The sequence below is a fragment of the Mixophyes fleayi genome, chromosome 1 (genome assembly GCF_038048845.1).
Source record: "Mixophyes fleayi isolate aMixFle1 chromosome 1, aMixFle1.hap1, whole genome shotgun sequence".
Taxonomy (NCBI): domain Eukaryota; kingdom Metazoa; phylum Chordata; class Amphibia; order Anura; family Limnodynastidae; genus Mixophyes; species Mixophyes fleayi.
The window spans coordinates 332,266,918-332,293,925 of record NC_134402.1 but is presented as its reverse complement, the minus strand read 5'-3'; the positions used below and the strand labels follow the sequence as shown (position 1 = coordinate 332,293,925).

At 38.2% G+C, this 27,008-nt stretch overlaps 1 protein-coding gene across 3 annotated transcripts in view; it reads left to right on the top strand.

Annotated features, from left to right (window-relative positions):
* TTC28 (tetratricopeptide repeat domain 28) overlaps positions 1–27,008 on the top strand; it is a 479,060-nt gene that overhangs the window by 274,127 nt on the left and 177,925 nt on the right. For all 3 annotated transcript variants that reach the window (XM_075214617.1, XM_075214609.1, XM_075214626.1), the window contains one exon: positions 19,683–20,190. In XM_075214617.1, the coding sequence (XP_075070718.1) occupies positions 19,683–20,190 (508 nt within the window). The remainder of the gene's footprint in view (positions 1–19,682; positions 20,191–27,008) is intronic.

Below are 27,008 nucleotides of genomic sequence, written 5' to 3'. Positions count from 1 at the left end.
TGCATTGTAACATGGTTTTGTCAATGACACTGAAAATAAGAAGTTTCTCAAGTTAAGATCCTTAATGAATCAGGCCCAAAATGCTTTAAATAAGTGGTAGTAATAATAACATTCACAATTATATCTGTAACATATTGTGAACATACTTAAACAGAAACTATTTGAAATAGAATGTTTAACATGAGGGAGGAATTGCGGTTAGCCTATAATGACTGATATAATAAAGGTGATTAGCTTTCAATGAGATAGATAACAATGTTACATAAAATATAAAATATCTTTTTCATCCTTATTCGAGTCAGGATATGGGATCTTTTACATATATTTTTGTTTTATGGCTAAATACAAGATACATTTTAGGAGTTGGTTGCGCAAACTCAGGTTAAGCATTTCTTAAGGTGGAGTCAAGTCAACAACAATCAGTTTGGCCAAACATATGGGTAGCCAAGTCAGAGATATGGGTAGCCAAGTCAGACAATTTTAAGGATCTGCATGAGGAAGTATATTCTTGGTGCCCCTGGTAATTGGCACTGTCTATTTAGTACACAGAGTGTACTGGATCTCAAGGTTTTCACCAAGTACCTCATAAGGGCACCAAAAAAATACTTAGCAGCAGGCTGCAGACAGCAAACAAGCAGAGTAACAAATCACAAGCCAAGGACAGGTAACAGTTAAGGATAGTTGAGAATAGACTAAAGTCAGGGGCAGATAAAAATCAAGCAAATTACCTTGATTACAATGAGTAATTAGTTTCCAGGAATGATTCAGTGCAAGTATACAGCAGAGACTGGAGAACTACTGGTTTGTCACTGGTAATGTCACTATATAAAGACAGAGAAAGCACAGTTCAAACCGAGTGAGAGATAAATATCAAAATGATGTATGTAATAATGATATCAGGCTGCTTGAGTCTCGGCTCAAGTTCCAGTATTAAGTTCGGGATGCTAATGCCAGAAGATGACGGCTCTCAGCCTGTCTGTGCTGCAGTCAACTTCTGAATTCATCATACGGAGAATGATGTATTTTGTCAATTGCCGGTATCGACTGCAATATCAGTGTGTGTGGCCAACTTTAAATTCGGGTCTCCAGCCTAAAAGTCATAACTTGGCTACTAGAAACCCAAACTCAAATATCAACTGTCTCTGACTCATGGTGCAAGTGCATGGCCTTCAGGGTACTTGAGGCTGTACCTCAATCTGCCCAACCATTATCCCAGATGGGCTTGGACATACCACCATGGACCACTAAGGAAGGCTACACCATCTTCTTAAAAAATGATGCATGTGATTAATTTACCAGAGATGGTGGAACTATAACTGATACTAGAATAATAAATATATGTGGAGATTGCCAAATTTGCCATGTTCCTGGCTACTGTCCTGGTCACTGCCAGTAGAAACCTACAAGTTCGAATACACTTATTTTTTCTCTGAAAATTAAGGGGAATAATGGGAATGTATAAAGGGGAATAATGGGAACGGGCAGCACGGTGGCGTAGTGGTTAGCACTTCTGCCTTACAGCACTGGGGTCATGAGTTCAATTCCCAACCATGGCCTTATCTGTGAGGAGTTTGTATGTTCTCCCCGTGTTTGCGTGGGTTTCCTCCGGGTGCTCCGGTTTCCTCCCACACTCCAAAAACATACTGGTAGGTTAATTGGCTGCTAACAAATTGACCCTAGTTTGTGTGTCTGTCTGTCTCTGTGTGTGTATGTTATGGAATTTAGACTGTAAGCCCCAATGGGGCAGGGACTGATGTGAATGAGTTCTCTGTACAGCTCTGCGGAATTAGTGGCGCTATATAAATAAATGATGACGATAATGAATGTATAATTGTGTTACTGTTTTTTTTGGTACTCAAAAGCAGGGTTACAGTACGTTTCTGTTTTGAAATTGTATTCCACTTATTTGCACAAATTAAAATAATGAACCAAGAAATATGTAGTAAGGCCTGGAATAAAAGTCATCTGCTATCACCATTGTTCCAGTCACCAAGCACAATGTTTATTCTTTATATTTTACATTCACTTCCATGGGATGTGAGCCAGAGGGAAATGTTGGCAAGTACGGAGGAGGTCTAGTAGAAGTACTAGCTGCTGTATATTCATTTAATTATAGAATGCATAGCAAACACAGGCTCCTAATGTAAAATGAATTTCAAGCTTGTAGGAAATGTTGGATTTGTCATTTCCTTTGTTTCTAAAATTGGAAAATAATGAAAGTACAAGACCTGCTCTAGCATTGCAAATAACTCATTGATCTGCATGTATAGGATGTACAGTGTTTACAGGATAACTAGACCCATATAAATATGTCAAGCTTAAATGCCTTTAAAAAGTCTTTTGATTCCCGTGGCATTTTTCTTTTAAGTTGAGGCAAACATATCTGGATGTAAAATAAATATAGATTGCACAGGAAAGAGAGTCAAGGTTATGCACATTTGACGGAAAACATTTGTGATTCTGAAAATGCGACAGTCCCTGTATCTGTAAAATAACATCTATATTCTGCAGATTTGTACGGTATAGGGAGGAAGGGTACTTGGCTACCTTTTGGATCTCGTCTCCTGGAAATTCTGTGGGGGAGTCCAAGGGATAAGAACGGGGGGGGGTGTGACAATGTGATTTGTATCATCGTGATCCTGCCCCCTGCTGCACAGTGATGCGATTCACCCTGCTCTACCAACTTAAGCAGCATCTGGGAGAGCGGTTTGGTGATTTTTATTTTACTTTATGCAATTCCTTTACCGTGTTATGTTGTTAACAAATATTGTATTCCATGTTTGTACTGAACCATGTACAATTGTTCACTTCTTGGATGGTATGTAGGGATTGATTTTTCCTAGGCAATCAATTGCTAGCCAGCAGAAGAAATATGCATTATAAGACTATCTCTGTGTTTGTTCACATTTTTTACCAGTCCCACACCATTTTTGGTTTGCATGGTAGCTATAATTTTAGACCTACCTTTATGACAAAAGACATTATTTAGAAAAAGATCTTAAACTATCTGTACTTCATGTTAGCCATTTAACACTTGTTTTTTTGTTTGTTATTTTTGGTTTCTAAGAGCTCCAGCCAAGTCCAACACTAAGAGTAGGCAGAAGTGACAGCTACATTGAGAGCTGAGAAGTTTGTGGGTGCAAGTTAAGCATCAAGCATACTAGTAATTTCCTACTTTTTCCCTATTATATAGATTTGAGGCAATTAGAACAGGAAAATAGAGTGCTGGCTATGCCTATAATGAGTCATTTTTACGTTGACACACAAATCTGGGAACTTAGAAAATGTAAATTTTCTTGCTGCAAAACCTACTACTTTATTGGTAGAGCTTGATTTTCTTAGTGTGCGTAGTGATACCATACCTCCCAACTGTCCTGATTTACATGGGGTCTGTTTGCCATCCTGGAGAATCAGCATGTTTGTCCAAAGAAGTTGGAGAGTACGTCTACCAGATGCATGGAACCCAGAGGTCTCTGGGCATGACCCAATTTAAGGGTGTTTTTAGGACAGGTTGGGGTTGGTCTAGCACCTCAGATGTATTGGGTACAACCTTTTGGGATGTGAGACACCCAACAATAAAGAAGTGCTAGTTACCTCTGGAACAATGTTGGGAGGTATGGTAAAGGATTCCAAATACAAAAAAAAATTACTAGAATGAGAAATAGGACAACACTTAATTTATGTGAATTGCCAAATCCAATTTCATATATCCATATCATGTCTATAACATACACATAACTATGGCATGTATAGTACACAGCCCTAGGACAGTTTATGAAGTACATTGTAAAGTATTTATATGGTCTTAAATAGTACCATAGTTTTTTTGACTACTAACCGCATAGTATCAATTAAATAATAATTTTAAGGTACTGTATTCCAGGCACATGGAAGCATGCCAATGAATGGAATGGGCAAGCCGATTTAACAAGGGCCGCAAGGTACATGTACACTGTGATAAGCGGAAGTAGAAAATCTGTGGTATCACCACAGATTAATAAACAGGTGTCAACGTGCAAAATGCCCATTCCAGTGTTGTAATGTGGACTATTCTGGTACTTTTGGGAAATAAGGGAATCTTATTAATACCAGCTGACGCAGGGCCACCAAGAGGAATTTCGGCCCTGGTATAGCAATTTCATGGGGCCCCTTCCATAGCCACCAAGGTGGGGGGGGGGGGGGTTCACACCAGATTAGTGGTGAACAGCCAGGCCAGGACCCCAGTACTTTCTATCTGTTCAACCATCTTGGTGCCTCTTGTTGAATTACAATTTCAGCAATTTTAATATAATGAGGATTCACACCTCTAGTTTTGGAGAAAAAAAAGAAAAATTTACAAAAATTTGCTTTTATCTATCTGATAAGTATTTAGAGCATTATATCACAAATCTTTTGATATGATGGGCAGCACAGTGGCTAAGTGGTTAGCACTTTTGCCTTACAGCACTGGGGTCATGAGTTTAATTCCCGACCATGGCCTTATCTGTGAGGAGTTTGTATGTTCTCCCCATGTTTGCATGGGTTTCCTCCCACACTTCAAAAACATACTGGTAGGTTAATTGGCTGCTAACAAATTGCCCCTAGTGTGTGCCTGTCTGTCTGTCTCTGTGTGTGTGTGTTAGGAAATTTAGACTGTAAGCTCCAATGGGGCAGAGACTGATGTGAGTGAGTTCTCTGTACAGCGCTGCGGAATTAGTGGTGTTATATAAATAAATGATGATGATGATATTATAATCTGTGATCTGTGAGGTTAGTAACTCCTAAATTAAAAATGTGGGACTATTAGGTCCTTCTTAAGCTTCGAAATGGCATAAGTGTATTCCACGCTAATAATTTGTAAAATCTTTATTTCACTATTTTGTTTTAAATTAGTGTGGTGTTATGTGGGAATTACATCTGTGGCTAAATGAATCCGAAAAATGTTTTCCAGTGTATTTCTTACTGATAATAAATTACAAAGAGACGTTGCTGCCAAGAAAATGTATAAGTAGCAGATAATATATTTTGCAAAATCCGTATTTTTTTTTATCCAAAGCACATTTCCATTGCTAGTTTGAATGGTGTGTTTTCCTAACTTGCATGCATTGGCTTAGGCTGGCATGCCCCATCTTGCTTTCTACATAATCCTCAATTTAAGTAGGATTTTACTTTTCATAACACATTGCATGCTATTTAATTTTCAGAAGACTATGTTGGTCTCCCAGGCACTTAAAATCTTACTGTGTCAATCCTGTTTATTAACTGTGGTCTCTTTTTGGGCATAACTCATTCGTACTTACAGCTAACGTTATTTTTATTTCAGTAATTAGAAAAAATATTGTTGTTGTTTAGTGAGAGTTATTTTTGATTCCTGGTACATTGATAATTGAAAACAATGAGAAAATTAGCTATTGTTAACTATCAAGGAGAATAACCTAGGTCTTCTGTATATTCATTTACCAGAACATGTTCATAAAACGGATGCCATCCTTATATGTAATAGAACAATAATAACTGGTTCTCTTTTGTTACATTTGGAAAATACTGACTGTTGTGACGACATATATCTTGGTTTCATCCCTTATCATTCTCTTTGGAAGTCTTTCTGAAACAGAAGGTCACCTTTAGAGGTTCAGGAATTATTACCTGCCAATGGCATGTGTAAAAATGTCTGCCAGCCAAGTAATAAGTGGAACCTATAATATCACTGCAATGCTTTATTTATTGTCTAAATCATATCACGCCTTTACGTGGCCACTTGTTCAGTCGGAACACGGAGATAAGCGATCAGGGCTCCCACTTTAACTGTTATTTTGTTCATTGTTGTTTTATGGAGGATCCTGGCTTAACGTCAGAATATTAAGGAATATGATATTTACCTTCTACTCAGAATGTGGAGTCTCGCAGCTGCTTAGTTTGTCAGTGTAGTCTTTTTGTGTCTATTCATGCTTAGTTTTAGAAAAAATGGTCCCAAGGGCGAAAATAAATGTGAGGCAACTTACATTGTGAGTGGTGATTCAGCAAACTCCTATCAACATTTTACATATGAAGTTGTACAACAAACCATCGTGATACATGCTACATGGCAAATACATGCTACAGCATGGCCCTATGTGCATGCTATGTATAGCATAGTACCTGCCACTATGATAGACAGTTAGATTAGGTCTATATGTGACTGTTCACTGATTGGCTCTATGTGTGACTGCTCACTTATTGGTTGTATATGTGACTGCTCACTGATTGGCTGTATATGTGACTGCTCACTGATTGGCTGTATATGTGATTGTTCACTGATTGGTCGTATATGTGACTGCTCACTGATTGGCTGTATATGTGAATGTTCACTGATTGTCTGTATATGTGATTGCCGGGGTTGATATCTATTAGAAATATTTTTTTACTACTTTTTAGTAATAAAATTTGTTTACTGTCACAATGTATCTGAAAGTGTAAATTAGAAGCAACATCAAGTGAAGTAGGGAAGGAAAGAAAGAGAAGGAAATAACTATGTTTACAAGCTAAATATATTTTTCAGGCCCCACCTAGACTCTGGGCTCTGTTTGGAAGAATGCTGTCCGTGTATTTGCTAACACTCAAACCCTGGTTACCACTCACTGACTGTCATGGTACACAGATAAGCCTAGCACTAGACAAACACACACTAATATTCTAAAAATTTCACAATTTACAGTATTCAGTATAACCTACTCCATGATTGTGACCGGATGAGCTTACTTCACCATCCAGTCCATCGGGGGAAGAAGAATGACGGGATGTTTTTCTGCAAAGTTTATCTGGGTCTCTTTCTCACCGTCAGTAACCGACTGTTACTGACTACTCCTACTGGTGTCACCTTGTCACCAGACACTCGCCGATTGCAAATGCCAACTACGCAATAGTTGTAGGAAAATCTTGCTGCCACTACTAGGCTCCTTTGCAGGGTGCCTAGAACCGCTTAATTCTGGGGTAGCTGGTACAGCGCCACTTTGCTGTTGGTTGGTACATTCTGACCGCTTACTATGGATCAGAACAGCTGGGTAGCGGGCAGATCATTGACACAGAGATGCTGGGTTCAAAACAGGATAGTCAGGGAAAAGGATTAGAGTGTAAGCTCTTATCTGTTGGTCACAGGATACAGCAACCAATAGGCGTCAGGCAGAATATTCAAGCAATGTTATTTATTTGCTCAAGGGGTCCTTACAAGGACAATTACACACTAGTTGTAAGTACTAGTGATCATCCAGAAGTACAGATGGAAAATAAAACATACAGCTCTTATCAACTGTTTTTGACACACATGTTGGCAGGGGGTAATCCAGCCCAGTTCCTTTGTGGCACCACAAAGTCTGAAATATTGCATCAGAAATTTAGCATCAGGATGTAATATATTCTCTAATCTTGAATTTAATAAACTTCACATCATTCTGTGATTTCTTAAATTACTTGATGGTTGCATTATTTATGTAGTTTATCTTTTTAACAAGAAGGGATAAAATGTATCGGCCCCCCTGCTGTGTATACAGGCTAAAAAAGTGGTTGTCACTCCCAGATGAAAACGGCTTATTTGGCATGGGATTTCCTTTCTTCAGACAGTTGCAGAAACAAATTTCGTCTAACATATACTTACTGCATCAGAAATCAATACATTTCTAATGCAAAATTCAGTACATTTGCAATTATATACATGAAATACTTGATATAAATTTATACTATAACTTATTTCTAAGTGATCCAGTCACAATGATTATTTTTTGACACACACAAAGAAACCTGCTTGTTTTTTGGGCTAAATTCTGTGTATAATATTTTGTCTTTTCATATGTGTATTTTTATTTGAGTAGATTAATGTTTACATGTCTTTCCTTAGCTATTCATGTAAGGTGGCCCAGGCTGTTTGTTGTTGAAACATTTAATGAACATGATTTGTTAAAATAGTTGATGGATAAATTTAAATGTTGCATTGTAATAATTACAATTCATTTAGGCCACTATATTCTATTTAAAGCTACATGTTTCCATCTCTCGTCTTTACACTTTCCATGTTTAATTGCTGTCTCTGTTGACACAGAGGTTAACCAAATTGTTGCAATGAATTATTCATTTGGTTGCACTGATTATTATGGCATAATTTTTCCACTAAAATACAAACCAACTGGAGCTGAAATATATGCTCTTAGCAGTTTCTGACAGACTCATTTGGATATTTTTTTGCATGTTTTCCCAGATTTTTTGCTCTAATAATCACTATATTATAGAAATGCACATATGTATGGATAGTCCATGCATCAGATGATGTATTTAGGACATCGGTTTGAAGAGTCATTTGATAGTAACATGTGGATGTCCAGCTGACATACATGATGTACACCTCTTGTATGTGACTCTAGATTTAATGAAAATATGCTTTAAAAATAGAAATAGGAATGGGATATCTGCTATATTAAATGCAGAACAGCATAACTTAAGAACATTATGAAAGGCGAAAATTATATTAGAGCTATTTCCTTATGAATGCAATATATTTTAAAGGTGTATGGGTAGATTCTTTACCTAATGCCCAAAGTGGAAAAAAAATAGAGACATTGTTTTTAATTATTCATTTTGTTTTAGTTGTTTAATGTTCATATGCATTATTCATGGTTTAGTTTTCATATATTTTTTTAAACATCCGATTTTTTTTTTTAAACATGGATCTGTATTTTTGCTCATCTGTGTATTGAATTTATACAATACCAAGGGATACATTTATTAAACTGCGGGTTTAAAAATGTGGAGATGTTGCCTATAGCAACCAATCAGATTCTAGCTGTCATTGTGAAGAATGTACTCAATAAATTATAACTAGAATCTGATTGATTGCTATAGGCAACATCTCCACTCTTTAAACGCGCATTTTGATAAATTTACCCCCAAGTGTTACTGGATTACAAAAAGAAATGCAAAAAGAAAACAAAGTAAACCACAAAGCACCATTTACTCTTTTACTCTTTTAAGTAGAGTAGTTGTTTTGTATTCTTTATATAGTTGGCCTCTAATAGCTTATGTCTTCCAAAAAAAATCCAATCATGCTGGAATTTATTCAACCAGAATATATTAATCAAAGAAGTCTATAGACCAACTCTAAAATTATTTGGTACCTGCTTCAGGGAAAAGGAAGGAAGTACTATATCAGTTATATGTAGAAAATATAGCATGAAGAAAACTAACCATATCATCAAATCTATAACATTGGATCTGTTCAGGTGGCAGAAAATGTACTACCTATTAACTCGGTTACATAGAGTGGTTTGCCCCAATTTATATGGAAGAGCAATCCCCCCAAAATTAGCTTAAGTATCTTGAGACATGGCACTACAAACAGGGGGAGAGGTATCTAGAATGTTCATCTTTATAAATTGGTGTCCCATCTAAGTCAAGCAATAGTCTGGTTAGCGACCAACCATGCCCCTTGGTGGATAGTCTTAGAGGCCTCCTTACGTGTGGTCTCCTTTCTGGCTATGGTTATGAGGGGTCCCAGTCAGAAGGAGGTCTTCTGTGTCGACCTTGCACCCTGTTATGAATTTTCCTTGCTAAATATGGGACCACTGCAAACTTTACTTCAAAACTACATCCCTTCCCTCTTTTCTTACCTGCTGTGCAATAACTTCAAGTTTCCTCTTGGTCAGTTCATATCACATTTCTTGCCCTGGTCTAATAAAGGTACCAAGATGGTAATGGATGGTAATGGCAAAACTTGAATAAAAACGTGAGTTCCGGGCAGCAAGACCATTTGAATACTTGCAAATTAGAAATTATTTCTCTTATTTGCCCATTACTAGACCTCTAACACCTTTTCAGTTTGTCCGTTACCACAGGTCCCGTGTGATCTCAATTCTATAAAATCTGCTGGTTACTGTTATTATCCAAAAACACAAACTTAGGCTGGGTACACACTACAAAAGCTTTCAACCAATTTGTTATCTCTAGCGATTTTACAAACAACTGAATTTCCAATCAGTCTGTCAATTCATGTGTACACACTATACATGATTTACCTTCAGATCTGGTCCAAGAGCAATGTAGTTGTTCATTCCTGTCACACTGATTTACACACATAATAAACTTTGACTTTTCTACAATGTCATTATAAATTTCGTTAGCTTCTGTGACTCTGAAATGAAATATTCTGTCTCAGAACAAACGGACAAATTATTCCACCTACAACACGCTCTACATTTAACAACACAGATTGGTTCCTATGCTCTCTCTTGGCCGACAGTCGTATATGTGCATACACAGTGGAGGATCGGAAGGCGGTTAAATTAAAACACCGATCAGAAACTTTGATACAACTGTTTCTTATCATGCAAATATACATACTAATGCGATGTCAGGACAAATGGTCGTTTCTCTGGCAGCACAGAGCGTAGTGGTTAACACTTCTGCCTCACAGCGCTGGGATCATGAGTTCAATTCCTGACCATGGCCTTATCTGTGTCGAGTTTGTATGTTCTCCCCGTGTTTGCATGGGTTTCCTCCTGGTGCTCCGGTTTCTTCCCACACTCCAAAAACATACTTGTAGGTTAATTGACTGCTATTAAAAATTGACCCTAGTCTCTCTCGGTCTGTGTGTGTATGTTAGGGAATTTAGACTGTAAGCCCCATTGGGGCAGGGACTGATGTGAATGAGTTCTCTGTACTGCGTTGCGGAATCAGTGGCGCTATATAAATAAATGGTGATGATGATGATGATGGTTTATCGGGTGCTTGGCCCGATGATTGGCTGACAAACCTGTAGTGTGTACCCAGCCTTAATTGGGAAGCTGACTGTGTCTGTCTCTGACAGACATTTTTCTTTGCCAACCAGAGAGTGTTTGAAAAGAATATAATAATTTGTAGGAGGACAGTTTAGAAAAATGTTTATAAGGTACCTACTTGCTATTTAGAAAAAAATAATAATAATAAGTACATCTATGTGAGATTCAAAATGTCAAATCTATTGTTGTGCCATTAAAATTATATTCATTTCTAAATTAACATTCTGCTTCGGTTTTAAAAGTAAGTTGCTTTTATTTGTTATGTAATATAAAGTTAATATTTCAACTAAATTGTGAACGTTTTGACAGCATGGCTGCTATGCAATACATTACATTAAAGTTTGATCTCTCTACCAGTATACAGAAGGAATATAAATGAAAAGTACATAATGTATGTGACTTAGACAATCGTAGGTTATAAATAATTTCATGCTGTATACTTCCCATTTTGTGCTTGAAGACACAGAAATCCGTTAATACGTGTGTTCTAGATCCATAACCCCATTTCTTTTTATAGAAGTGATATTCACTAATCCAGTCTAGTCTTCCCAGGGAACTGTATTCTATCAATAAATTACTATATTTTTTTAACAAATATGAGCTTCATTTAGGAATAGTTGCCTTTTTTTTAATCATTTTAATTTTGTTTACTGTCATTAAGCTCAAGTGCAGTAAAGAGGTGATTTCAAGGCTGGTGTCAGAGCAGCAGCTTGTTGCTGGGGTTCCGTGTAGGTGCAGGTGCGTGTGTTATATGGGATCTCCAGATACGGTTTAGGCTGTTGGTGCTTGAAATAAGGGTGCCCAATATTGTAATGTTTGGCTTGATCATGTTTTGTACATGTGAGACTGTGACTTTAATGTAATAAAAATGCAGTGAGTAAACTTCAGTTTTGGAGCTTAAATCCCTCCATCCTTTGAAGAAAGTCCACCTATGTCAGGGCAGAGGCAGCGGGCTGACTCATCATCATCATCATCATCACCATTTTTATAGTGCCACCGAATATACAGCGCTGTACAGAGAATATTTGCCATTCACATCAGCCTCTGCCCCATTCCCATGCAAACACGGGGAGAAGATACAAACTCCACACAGATACAAACTCCACACAGATAAGTCCCTGGAATCAAACTCATAACCCCATTGCAGTGACTACTGCTAATTGCTGCTAACTACTGAGCCACCATTGTGCCCTTGCATGTTTTTACGTCTTTTCTACACTTTATGTTATTCAGTATATATTGTTTCTAACCTATTTACTTCATACTTGCCTACTCTCACAGAATTTCTGGGAGGTTCATGAATTTTGGGATGTCCCCCCAACTCCTGGAATCCCTTAATGCATAAAATCTGAATAGAGGTGTAAAGGAATTATCCCTGCTCATACAATTTCAAAAGCGCCTAGGTATGCAGTGGTGGGCAGAGTATGACAAGTGCACTAACATGCATAAATCACAATAAACACTTTCTATTCACATACAATAATCTGCCATGACCCCATTTTCTATTTGCATACACTAATCTGCCATGGCCCCCATCCAAATGTGTCTGGCTCAGTGACTGTAAGGTAACAGGGTCTGCAGCGGAAGCAGTGATCCGCCCGCCCCTTCATGTCATTCTAGCAGGAAGTGGCTAGTCGCAAGTGAGTCATGTTTTCTGATCAGCTCATAAGTGAGGTAAAACATACTTGCCAACTCTCCCAGAAAGTCCGGGAGACTCCCGCATTTCGGGTGAGTCTCACGGACTCCTGGGAGAGTAACCTGAAATCTCCCGCATCTGCCCACTTCCTAGTGAAGTGGGCAGAATTAGGTCCAAAATGCTGCGATTCACCGGGAATCGTGGCATTTGGGCCCCACCCCCGTGACATAATGATGCGATTTTCGGAGCCCCACCCCCTGCACGCCCACCTTCCCTCAGCAGCTGCCAGATCATACTTGCCATAAGTTGGCAAGTATGAGGTAAAATGACTCACATGATGGGTTTAATGTGCATTGTATGTGCTTGTGCTCTGCTTGACCTACTTGAACCTTTCTTGTTGTCAGTATTTCTGGTAATGGCCTCTGAAAGACTAGTAACTACTTCTGTATACTAAAAAAATATGTGTCTAGGCCTTAAGCTAGCTACATATGTCCAAATATTATTGTTCTTGAGTGAATCTTCAGATCATAAAACATTTGCTGTTTCACTAATTCAGACATACATATAATGATCCAGTTCACCCCTCCATTGAATGATTAAAAAATACAGGCTATTAGGGAGAAAAAAAGGACTATTACAGTATAGCTTTAGATAGTATATTATATGATACAACATGCTAGTAAGTAATGTTACTTGCAAATTGTGTGCAATACCAAAGGACATTCATTTGCTGAGCTCAAGTTTCTTATTTATAAAATCTTAATGCAGTTACATACAATTATTCTAAAACTTTTCAAGTAGGTTTGAATTTCAGTTACTTCTATTTATTAAGCAGATATTTATCGAAGGTCATGTGGAAACAGCTGTTTCCACATGATTATGGCAACTTTAGATATCAGGGTAATTTATCTTATCAATAATGCCAGAGATATTATAGATTTCTCTGGCGCTCAGTAGCTTAGTGCTTAGTATCGCTGTCCCCAACTTCAGATGGCGTTATGCGCAACTGAACTTGTATGACCGCTGCAGACTGTAATTTCTCTGTAGTTTGAACCTGCGCGACATGTCGGCTGTGCATGCGCAGTAAATGTAAGGCAGCCAAACATGATAGTGATGTCTTTCCTCGCTACGGCTGAAGATCTCAATGGGCGTGAAAGTCCTTCGCTGAGGCAGGCGTTGTTAGAAGCGCTGTCCTGGCGGGAAAATAATTATAAATAGCTCCGATAAATCTGAGCGATAAGCTGCAAATAGGATTGAAAATTATCGGGGGGACAAACCCAAAAATTAGTAAGTAGGCCCCATAGTAATGTCTGTAATTGATAACTTCCAGTAAATTTCAGAATTCCTGATGCATAGGTTAATTCTAGGCTCTCAACATTCTCAGTTTGGGACATGGAGCTATTAGCAAATGGTGCATTATATCTTATTATTTGAGTCACAATAAACCGCAAAGTAAATATTGTTTATTTCAGAGGTAATCGTTCATATTTGCATGTTTGGCCATTTCTCCAGTGTTTGTCTATAGTCTGGGACGGTGGAGTTGCTCAAGGTCACCAAAACAAATCTTATAATCTTCTCTGTCGTTCTCCTAGGATTAGTGTGGGGACCCAATGCTAATAAAATCAATAATAAATCATATATGTAAATATATAGATACCAAGCCAACAACATAAAAATAAGGTTATAGCCCATTTACAACGCATTAAACACCATTAAACATGACCTGTGTCCCAAAAGTACATTGTGTAAGGAAGGACATCTATAGTCTCAAATAGGTGCTTTTGTAAGTAGCTTTTTTATCCTTCTAGAATCCATTTCCTATGGTGGAATGATTGAAATAGTGGGTTGATTTTGACAAATAGAACACTTTATCATTTGAGAGGACATTTGTAAATACGTTTGGGTCTCTGTAGGTCTGAATGCTGTGAAATGAAATTGAAAATCCAAAAGCCTAACCAGCGTTTTCCCCACTTGTAAGTTAAGAGGTATTTGTGAGCCTCTCAGCTAGGTTGGAAATTATTCAGCCATAATTTAATTTAAATAGAAGCCTATCACTTTACCCCAAAATAAGCAAAAATAATATTGATTTTACAGCGCTGTAAGTCATTACAATTTGTCAGCTTTTATGTTGTAATTAAATTGCCTCAGGGAAACCTAGTGTAGTTTTTCAATTTCAGACGCTGGTAAAGGTAGTGTATCTTGCCAACTTCCGCATCTAATTAGCTATAAATTGTTTTTTATAGCTAATCTGTTACTACTCCTTCTTGAAAAAGAAATATTGTTTGTTTATTAATCTTTTACTTTCCAAAACAACAGAGCACACTCAGATTTATACATGAAAATGGTGCCTAGTCTTTTGTGCAGTGTGGTATAATTTATCACACCTCCGAACTACTAAGGACCTCTGCCATGTGTCTTCTTCACACAAGGGGAAATATACAAGATTGCTATACTGGGCATATTATTGTTCCATTATGCTTCTAGAATTTTAAATGGAATTTATAGATGACATACAAACGGTAACTATATGAAAGAGCATTTAGTAGCAAAAATATAGTAAACATGGTAGTTTTCCTGAACACTCCTTACTTGCTTTGATTAAGGGGGATGGATATTCCTGTTGCTGCTTGTGAGGAACAACCATGTGTTATCAATATGGCTGACCAGAGGGATAGCGTTGTTCCCCCCATCTTTTAAGAACTGTTTCACTACAGTCTTAGCATCATATCGTACACAGTGTTCTCTTCCTGCTCGTTTTCATAGTAGCACAGAGTATATCAGTTTTGAAGTGGGTGGTGACAGAATAACTTGTAGCCAATGACATCATCAGTATTATGGTGAGGGGTTGTTAAGCCAATCTCCTTAATTTGTTTTTTCAAATTAGAATTGGGTCTTAGCACCTTATTTAATTCAGTCTTCATCTCTTACATGTCTAAGATGTTCCCACTTTATTAGACATCAGAATGTCCAGCACATATTATTTCAGGAGATGAGTGTTGGAGGCAATGACCCAGTGGAAGAGCTACTGCCAGAGCAACCCATGTAGCTGCTAAGGGGCCCCAGCGGTCAGGGTATGCCCACTGATATATTTCCATGCTCCTCTGAGCAGGTATTATGATTACTATCAGTCCAAACAGGTCTGCAATGTGTATTAATTGTCACAGAGGAATTTAAACCAGAACTGGGTATTGAGCAGAAGAGCCAAACTTTTCTATGGGGCCCTGTGAGTTATGCCGAGAATGGAGGCAAGTAGGAAGCTACAAAGAAATGTGTGGCCCTATGTCCAACTGTTTGTCATGGTTATAACATATTCAGCATCATTATCATGACCTGTCCTGCCAAAGTGTTTTAGTCACGCTGTTGTCCAACAAATCACTTTGTCTAAGCAAACAAACAAGGGGTTAATGTATATTGATGAAGCAACAGACCTACTTCAGAGGCCTTCTTTCTGTCACCTTTTTTTTGACTATTTCTTGGAGATGCCCTGTTATCACTAGGGATGTGCACCGGCCACTTTTGGTGTCTCGTGTTTTGTGTTTTGGATTCGGATTTCCTTGAGGTTTTGGGTTTGGATTTGTTTCGCAAAACACCTGACGAAAGGTTTTGATTCGGATTTAAAGGTTTTGGATTCGGATTTATTTTGAAAAAAACATAAAAAGTGTTAAAATCAAGTTTTTGGGTTTATTTTCACTCCTACGCTATTATTAACCTCAATAACATTCAATAACAATCATTTCCACTAATTCCCAGTCTATTCTGAACACCTCACACCTCACAATATTGTTTTTAGTCCAAAACAGGCTCTACTGAGGCAAGATGTCGTCCTCATCCTCAACCTCTGATTCCTCTCCCCCTACAGTGTGTACTTCCTCCTCCTCACACATTATCAATTCGTCCCCGCTGGACTCCACAACCACAGGTCCCTCTGTACTATCTGGAGGGCAGTGCTGTACTTCATTGAGGAATTGATTATTCATTTTTATAAACATCATTTTTTCAACGTTATGAGGAAGCAACCTCCTTTGCCGCTCACTGACCAGGTGGAGGGGGAACAACTCAGGTAAAATAGAGCCAGTTTGTACAGGGGCTTCCAAACTGCCTTTTTTTCCTGCCAGTAACAATATGGACTGTCTGACATGTCTACTTGGATGGTGTCAGCAAAATAATCCTCCACCATTTTTTTCTATTGTGACAGCATCCAATGCAGCAACAGTAGACATGTCTGCAATGATTGGCAGGTCCTTCAGTCCGGACCAGATGTTATCAGCATCCCCGCCAGCGGGTCTTTTAGGAAAACTGAGCTTTTTCCTCGCAGCTTTATCCTCCAAATTTTTGTTTTCCATTATATGTAGCACAAGAGAGCGTACCCCTAAGCCACACACACTCGGCAAAGCCTTTAAAAATTATATGCGGCACAGGAGAGTACCACTGGACTTATACTGCTGAATCAGTGAACTTTGTAATATTGCAGTACCACTGGACTTATACTGCAGAATCAGTGAACTTTGTAATATTGCAGTACCAATGGACTTATACTGCAGGATTGTTTTTGTATATTTTTTTTTAATTTCTTTTTTTTATAATTATTTTTTTTTATAACTTTTTTTAAAAATTTTTATAACTTGGGAATAATGGGAAAATAACAATTCCCTTAGAAGGATAGAGCACAGGACACAGCACCACTGGACTGAACAGGACACAGCACAGGACCCAGCAGCACCACTGAACTCAGAAGGACAGAGCACAGGACACAGCACCACTGGACTGAACAGGACACAGCACAGGACCCAGCAGCACCACTGAACTCAGAAGGACAGAGCACAGGACACAGCACCACTGGACTGAGCACAGCACAGCACAGGATATAGCAGGGCAGAGGACCACCTAACACAACCTCCCTCTACCCTGATCAATGCCTGAGTGAAGATGGCGGCGGCCAGCAGGGAATTTATAGAATCCAAGTATCGCGAGATCCGACAACGGGATTATGACTCGGAGCCTCGCTTTCAGTTTTGCAATTGGTGGGAATATCCGGATCTGTCTCGGATCCGTCTCGGATCGGCAAGGTTCGGGTGGGCTCGGATTTCAGATATCCGAGCCCGCTTATCCCTAGTTATCACAGAGGAACAATCCACCCTTTTTTTGTATTTCCCTCTTAAACATACCAAATGACCCTGAATGTTTGGCTAAAATTTCTATGGCCAAATTCAGTGTATAATCCTTAGGTGGATCAAAACAACACTTTCCATAATTTATTTTTGAGAAGACCTGAAAGTAACAACATTACATGTGTTCCTTAAGGATCCTATAGTGATATTCTATCCCTTTTAGGAATCCATAAAACGCAATCATGTTTCATATATATATATGTGCAGAAAAATCATACTATGTTTGGGGGAATTAATGCCATATCTCTGCTATATTCCAGGAAAAGAGAGTTATGATATATTTTTAGGACCCATTAGTAGAATTGTTGGAAAACAGGTCAATAAATTAGTTGTGAATTATCCAAACTTTGTAACCTTCTAGCAGATTATGAAAGTGTATGCAAGTGTGGCTTCAGTGTTTTATTTTAAATAAGCTGTTTTGCATTTATATTTATATATGTAAATTTATTACCATTTTTATCCAGTAAGAAATGTGACTATTTGTCATATTAATCTAATAATGTTTATATCTTTGTTGTCTTGTTTTTTATAGCATTAAATGTACATAGAATACTGATTTACAGAGACTATATTAGGTTGTGAATGCACTTAGGGATAAGTCACAGAAGTGAAGACTTCCTAACAGTGTCAGCCCCTGAAATAAATCTTTGTGGTGACAGGGCAAGTTGGAGATAGATTTCTATAGTGATTAACTAATGTTTTATGTATATATACATGTGTATATATATATATATATATATATATATATATATATATATATATATACATATATATATGGTATACTGCTTCAATGCAAAACTATCATATGCCATTCACTAATATGGATTTGTGTGTATATATATATATATATATATATATATATATATATATATATATATATATTAGTATACACATTAAAGACAAGGTGAGACTTTTCGATACATGAGGGCAAATTATAGCTAGTTATGCTCTAGTATATACTACTGAGGTCCGGCAGATTATATCAAATGGGCCTTTATCTCATTTATTTAAAATATTATGTGAAATAATAATTTCTCTTTCATTTTCTTGAGACATCTTCATTGCTTCTACATAAAATGCATAATTTCATCTACTACAGTTTAATTTAAGTCCTTAATTTTTATTGTTCACCATGAAAAAGGCAAGATAAGCTCTTCACAGGGCCACGGATTAGGAGTATAATAAAACATATTTCTGGAAGAAATATTATACATGTATTAATAATAATAATAATCAAGCTCATGAGTGATCATCTTCTCTCCGCAAGCTTTCATATGAGACATCTTCTCATTCTAGAATTCATCTTTTTTATGGGCATTTTTTGCAGTATCTTACAGATTAAATTCCTTACCGAACAGGCAAGTCAACCAATTTTAGGGTGGCAGCAATAATGGATAACATTTCCTCTGCATTCAGGAATGTGTTGCAGACTTTACATTTCAGTACTTTAAGGACATAAATGCTTAATTTCAGGAAACGCATAACACAGCTTTTTAATTAGTTATAGTTATATCATTTGCTGTACATTAAAACATTGCCTATGATAATATGTCTTGCAGTTCATATGTATGCCAAATACAACCCATGCTCTATTTGTTTGGCATCCCGTTGATGGCAGATGGCTCATGGGCTATATAGAAGGCTCCTCCTAAGCAGAGCCGGATTTAGACCTCATAGGGCCCTAGGCAAGATACTGGTTTGCCATGGTTGGGAATTGAACTCATGACCCCAGGGCTGTGAGGCAGAAGTGCTAACCACTGAGCCACCGGGCTGTTGCTTGTAAGTTGATTGGATAAGGCACAGCACATGAAGTAGTTCCGCAGTTAGAATAAGTACAGAAAGCTAAGTAGTGATGCAGCATGTTATACATATTATTGTAGCATAATTCAATTAGTAAATATGTTCCATTTTTATTGGTGTGTTTCTCCATCTGTTTATTTGAATGGATGTTTTACACACACACACACACACACACACACACACACACACACACACACACACACACACACACACACACACACACACATATATATATTTATTTATTAGTATTGCACTTAACTTGTAATACTTTGACTAAATTTAACCTTCTTATCTCTACAGGCAGCGTCATCTGCCTTAAGCAGTTTGGGCCACGTCTACACTGCAATTGGCGACTACCCCAATGCACTGGCAAGCCACAAGCAGTGTGTTCTCCTGGCTAAACAATCCAAAGATGAACTGTCTGAAGCACGAGAACTGGGGAATATGGGAGCAGTCTACATTGCAATGGGGGACTTTGAAAATGCCGTTCATTGCCATGAACAACATTTAAAGATTGCAAAGGATCTTGGAAACAAGCGGGAAGAAGCCCGAGCGTACAGTAACCTTGGCAGTGCCTTTCATTACAGAAGAAACTTTGATAAGGCAATGTCCTACCACAACCATGTCCTAGAACTTGCACAGGAATTAATAGAAAAGTCTATTGAGATGCGAGCCTATGCAGGTTTAGGGCATGCCGCACGGTGTATGCAAGATTTGGAGAGGGCGAAACAGTATCACGAACAGCAGCTATGCATTGCGGAAAGTCTCAAAGACCGGGCAGCAGAGGGCAGAGCTTCTTCAAACTTGGGTAAGTGTCATTGGAGGTATTACTTTTACTGTAATGTTTTCCATGTTTCACAGAATTATATATTGACATCGTAAGGTTGAAAAAAAAGCACAGATCCTTTAATTGGATAAATTAACTGGGTCAATTACCCCATATAATTTCCATCTATAGCTACATATCCTATTTATTGTAAGAAAAACATCCAATCTATGTTTATATTATGTTAGTGAATCAGTCATCACTACCCTTACAGTAAAGAACCCTTCCCTATGTTCATGGTGAATGGCCTGTCTGCCACTCGAAATTCAAGAAAATATTTTTGGATTTTATGCACATCAGCAGCAGTAGTATAATCAAAACAAATTTTGTAAGTGCACAGATTCTTTTTAACTACAGGATTACTTCAGTTTTCTACTAGTACCTTTTAGCTGAATTTTTTATCCCGTTGAACAGTATAAAGCCATATATATATATATATATATATATATATATATATATATATATATAAAATAGGCTTACGTCATAATTTTATGCTTAGTATTTTCCAAGTAAGTCAAGTTTTTATAATTAATTTACATTCATACTGTCTTACATAGAGTCTGGACTCACCTGAGTGTATGAGCATCTCCAACAACATGTGTGACCAGCACATCCCTCAAATACAGTAGTAATTACATGTAATAGTAATTACAGACAAAATATATATAAAAATTGCTGATGCAAAAACAAAAAAAAATTACAATCCCCAAAGAGATCTTGTGACTCTGAAGCCTGTGTGTTTTAATTACACACCCTAGAGAAAGCAACAAAACAAGTTGAACCAGAACGATATAAAAAACGGGACTTCAAACAGTTGTTTCAGTTGCAATCTCAGATGCATTTCTACATATGTTTCATATATGATTAGTTGCAAGTACAGGACATAACATGTTGACTACAATACTTAAGAATGACTAAATAAAATGGGCCAAACTAGGTAAAATGTGGCAATTTAAGAACAAGTTGTTGACAGAATGATTTACCTAAGAAGGGTTTAGTGTAATGAAATATCTTCTATTTATTTTTTTCTGATAAATAAAAGCTATGATAAAAGCTATGGTTGTCCTACTGGTAAGGAGTGAGCAGGCTAATGCCACCCAAGGATTTTTATGACCTATAGTCTCCTACTAAATTCTCATAGCCTGTTTTTTATTGCACCAACTTTTAAAAGGCTTGTACTGAGAATAAATATTTTGTAATATGTAAATCAGAAGTATTATATTTATTGGTTGGGACCCAAAACATGGTTTCTAGGCTGCTTAGTAGAGTCACCATGATGACTTTTTTGTAAACTGATTGTGTACTAACAACTAATAAACTGTGTTCCAATTTGTTTTTTTACTTTTTCTTTATTTTGAAAGAACAAAATGTGGTGCAAACAAATATGTATTGTCCAAGGGGTATATTTATCAAGCTACGGGTTTGAAAAAGTGGAGATGTTGCCTATAGCAACCAATCAGAATATAGCTGTCATTTATTTAGTACATTCTATAAAACTCAAGGATATTCCATTGGAAAATCTTTATATTCCACTCTAACATAAAGTTAAATAACTAAAAATATCTATCTCTCTCTAACATATCTAATTTATCCTATTTTTAATGTAGCTGCTAGTCTCAATTGTTGGATGATCTAAAATTGAACCTACATCACAGCATTATCACGTTCAGTTTACTGTGCACCCCTAATTATAGTGAGAACACCATAAATCTGTAGGGACTGCCCTCTAAATCAATGTGCACATGACTTACTAACCAGTATCACCACACATGAAACATTGCTAACTAGTGTTAGGCTGCTGGCCCTGATCACCAACCCGCAGAACTAAATGTTGGAGGTTTCACCTTTAGCAGCCGCCTTTCCCTTAGTGCTAGATGCGCTCACCGGTACTCGGATGCCCCCAGGACTTAGCTCCAGGTGTAGTGTGGGTTGGTAATATAGGACCACAGCGGCGGGCCAGGAGACTGGTAGAAAGCAGCGGGTAGTCAAAACAATAGCCAAGGTCAAGGGTCATGAGCAAACAGGGTAATCGGTAAACACACCAGAGGTCGGGGTCACGGGCTAGGTAGCAGAGTCCAAGGTACAAGCCAAAAGGGTCAGGGTCACAGGAAACAACAGGCAGAGTCCAAATCAGGCAAGAGGTCATACACAGGCAATCCAGCAGAGTATCCACAGTACAGGGACAAAGGGCAGAGCAGGTCAGCAAACTGGTAACAGGAAGCTATAACCGGCAGTGAGGCTACAGACCTCACTGCCTTAAATACACAGGCAGACCAATCAGGGCTTGAGTGCACATTTGCAGGCTAATTGCCTGCTATACTGCTAAACAAATCAGAGCTTGCTCCTGGACCTACACTCAGGTGTAGGTTAATGAATAATATGCCCTGCTTAATCAGCCCACAGGCTGCGGAAACTACAGAGCATGCGCCCGGCTACACAGCCTGCCGGAGCGCATAAAGATTCCTTTCGGCGTCCGGCCGATGCCCTGGCAACGGTCGGCCCGAATCCCGGAAGTGACGTCCCGGTCGTCATGGTGATGGCCGGGACGCCAGAAGGAGCAGGAAGCGAGCAGCGGCATCTGTGAATACCACCGCGGCTCGTGACAACTAGTCTCTATTTTACCAGTTTGTGTGTATATAATTATATATACAGGATGTGCAATGACCATGTGCATTTACATTGTGCTCATCCTCTTGCAGAAAAAAGTAAATTCAATGCTACCCAGATGGTACCCCTGTTTGTCCTCACCTAATAGCTTTTCTAACAAATTATGAGTGAGTGAAGTCCCAGTGATCATCCAGCCAAGACTCTTTGCCCTCATGATCAGGAACTCCAAGAGGGAAGAGAGGTCGGTACAAAGTACTGAGGCTGGGACTGTGTGTAGTGGGAGGAGCCACCAACCTGGTGTGGCTACACCTATGTTTGTGGCTTGGTGCCACTAGGGGGCAGCACACAAGATCTATTCTGAGTATCTATGGAAGGGGCCCCAAGAAGTCACTGTACTGGGGCCCAAAGTTCCTCTTGGAGGACCTGGGTAGGGAATATATATTGTAAACTGCATTTGGACATGGCCTGATGTGAATGATTAAATATTCTCTCTTTATAGTGCTCTGTAATATGTATGCACTATATAAATAACTATTAATAAATATTGAGCGTAAGACACATTTTGGACCATTAAATCTGCAACAAACACACTATGATGAACCAACATATTGTCAGCATTTATAATATGTTTTGCTGACAGTAATAAAATCAGAGATTTCATTATAATATTTGCACAATTGGATGAGTTTGGAATATCTGCAATGATATAGAAATCTCCTATTCACCATCTATTTTTATGCATTTGTTTAGTAAACATGTTACAAATGAGACTGCTGTTAAATTGAATTCAAGTGTGCTACATATTAGTTGGTTTCGCCACATGCTATTGATCAAATGATGCACTGTGGTATTTATGAAATGTAATAATAGACGTGTCTAGGAATATTCGTAGCACAGAGATTTTTTATTAATATCAGTCTTTGTTTTTCCGTAAAGCTCGCTTAGATCAGAGTATTTGGCTCCATAGAATTCCAGTGGGGGTTTATGAAGAGCTGTGAATTGTAATGTGTTTGTGTTTCATAATGTGTGTTCAATGAATATCAGACATTCTTTATTACATTCATTTAGTGCAGTGATTTTCATTATTTTCTTAATTGCTCTTGTACGCTACAGTGTATATGTATTTTATGGCACTAAGGAAAGTTGATGGTGGTAATGAAGTCAAGGCTGGTGGTAGATTTAAGCCCAATCTTAAGATGGTGTCAGATGGGCAGTTTGAACTCTAGCGCTTTTTCAGTTAGACCTGCGCTAGCATTGATAGCGCTCATTGGCTCCTGTGGGCACATTTTGAAATGAAGGGGTAACAACATACTTGCCTACTTTTGAAGGCAGCTTTCCGGGAGGGAAGTCCGTCGAGGGGGGCGTAGCCACGTGTGGTGCGCTGTTAGGCTCCGCCCCTGTCAAGCCTAGACAATTTTGGCCAATCACAGTAGGGGCGGGGCCACCACACCGTGTTTAGCCCCGCTCCCCACCATCTTAAACACCGGCGACGGCTGGATTCGGGATTCCGGGAGAACTCCCAAAAATTCGGGAGTCTCCCGGACATTCCGGCAGAGTAGACAACTATGGGTAACAATTCTTTGTTGTTATATGGAACTAATGATGCTCAGAAAACTGCAGAGCTGATGAGACATGGGAGGAGCATTCCCCCTACACTTTAATGTGTCATCCATCACAGAAGTTATTAAGTTTTACAGCATTGTGATCTTCTAAGGTTTTGATGCTAACCCACACCTTGGTTTTGCTTGCTTGTTCACTGCTCTGACCTCCAAACCTCTATCCCCCAGACCTTAGTATAAGTTTTAATGACTTTTTCCCCTACCTGAAATCCCTGTACATTATATTTTAGCTGGTCCTGACCTAGTCTCTGTCTTTTTCTTTAGGTCTGCATAGAACAAGATTGACAACCGCCTAAAACTATGTGCTGAAGTCCTGGGGCAACTTTTAGCTCTATGGGAAATAGAGCACACAAGTAGCCTGGTCTTTAGCATTCATTCTAGGGTGTGTTTTGCCATTACAATAGATAAGATATTTAAATACACATATGGAATAAAAATATAAAAATATGCACATAATATATACAAATATGGGCAACGGGTATTTATGTAAATAGTTCTGCTAGATTACAAAAATATATAAGTGGGACTGATGCAGAGTGGGACGTACGCCAGTGTGCGTAGCGCATTTTGCGTGAATTCGCTCAGAGCATGCCCAGAAAGTGGAAGCACCTGTATGCTCCTAAGTATATTTTGGCACTTACGCCCACCTGGGCATGGAGAGGCGGGACAGAGAGGGAAGGGGTGTGAAAATGCAGGCTGAGTAAACTAAAGGAATGTTCTTGCAAATGTGCTCATGCTAAGCTGCAGGAACACGCATATACATCGGTTGGGAGACTATAGGGCAGGTCCAAATACGGGTTGATGATGGTGACTACTGATGCAGAGGGGGGGGCATCTTGATGCCTCCGCCTCTGCATTTGGGCGGAAATACTTTTTAATAAAAGAGCACCTAAAATGAGTGTAAGTTACTCCCATTTTGAGTCAAACTCTGCATCAACCCTATAATGTATGACAATATACAAATATGAGCAATAAATATTTATTTACATATTACTGCTAGACTATATAAAATACACAAATATATCAATATAAGCAAGTATTATAAATAGGCAGCTACTGGAATAGTGACAGGGCTGAGATGAATGAAATTGCTGAAGAATTTTGCATTAATCAAATTTGGTGGTTTAGCAGGTGCAAAGTTTTGATGATAGAATTCCACTTTTGGATCACCATTCTGTGAATTAGCATTCCATACTGCTGTTACGTCCATTACTATTGTCACCAGTAAAGATTGTCTGATGTGATTAATGTGGTTCCAACGCACAAGAGATTTAATAGCAAAGTATAACAAAATACAATAAACTATAACCGATACATTACGCAGGCGCCCTGGATCCAGGAACAGTCATCAATTCTAAAGTCTGTGTAGGTAAAGAGAGACTGTTGCTGGGTCGGAGCCTGTTTATATGCAGTTTGGATTGAAAAAACAGTAATGATGTCACAATGTACACAAAGATAACACTAGGATCTTTCTTCATTGGCCCAGGGGTCAAGTCAGTCCAGTATAATGTAGGTCATAGGTCAGTTCAAATGATGCCTTTCCAAAGGTAGGGGCAAATCATTCCAGCAGCTGCCTAGGGGTCTTGCCTGAGGGAACCGCTGAAACTCTGGTTTGAGCTAACCCATTAACAAAGTATTTTTGAGTATGAATCCAATACTAATCATAACTAGCGACCACTATGTGTGATTGCTTCTCCAATGACACTGGATTCCTGCTGGTAAAATGTGGATTAATATAAGACCAAACACCATACATTTTTTAGGACCTAAACCATAAATACCTTTTATGTAAATTTATCTTTGTATAAATAATCTCTAATTCTTAATAATAAAAGAATGTAAGTTGGAACTTTATTAAATGTGAACTATTTACAAGTGTAGGTGCGAATGTAAGTCTTTTTGCGCTGTTTACCTGTGCAATTGCGTGTTTACCCTGGTATAACGTTGAATACTAATTGCATTCGCAAGGAATCTATTACAATCTATATTTATTAATTTAGAATAACTTTACCCAATTATTCAACTTTGACTCTGCATTTGTAAATGATATGTCAGTTCATTCTGCTCTTTTGTGAGTTTGGGGTATAATAAGGGAGAATTTCAAGTGGAACAAAAATTATGGTGCAATTCGGCACTTAGGGCCAAATTCCACTAGAGAAACATGCAAAATGCCACCTCCAAAATCTGGTTGAGGCAAATATTCCACGGAACAGTTTTGAAAATGTTACTAATCTCTAGTGATGGGGAACTCATCGACCTATAAGACGTCCATGGTTAGTCTTTTGGTACCAAATGGTTAAAGCGCTTAAAACTTGCAGTCTGGAAAAAAGGGCTTTTTATGTAATGTTTCTCTCACAGCAAAAAAATTCAGTAGCTGTAATTGGAAGCTTCACCTAGTTTTAAACTAAAAGTGTTTTTATTGATCAAAATGCAAATGCCTTCATCATCAAACTCACTTGGGTATACAACCATCACAAAATATGAATACTTAATAGAGGAATATCATTCTCTAGTTAATGACCCCAATAGCACCTTAGCTGTTTTCAGCTGACAGACTGAGCAGTGTGCACTGGA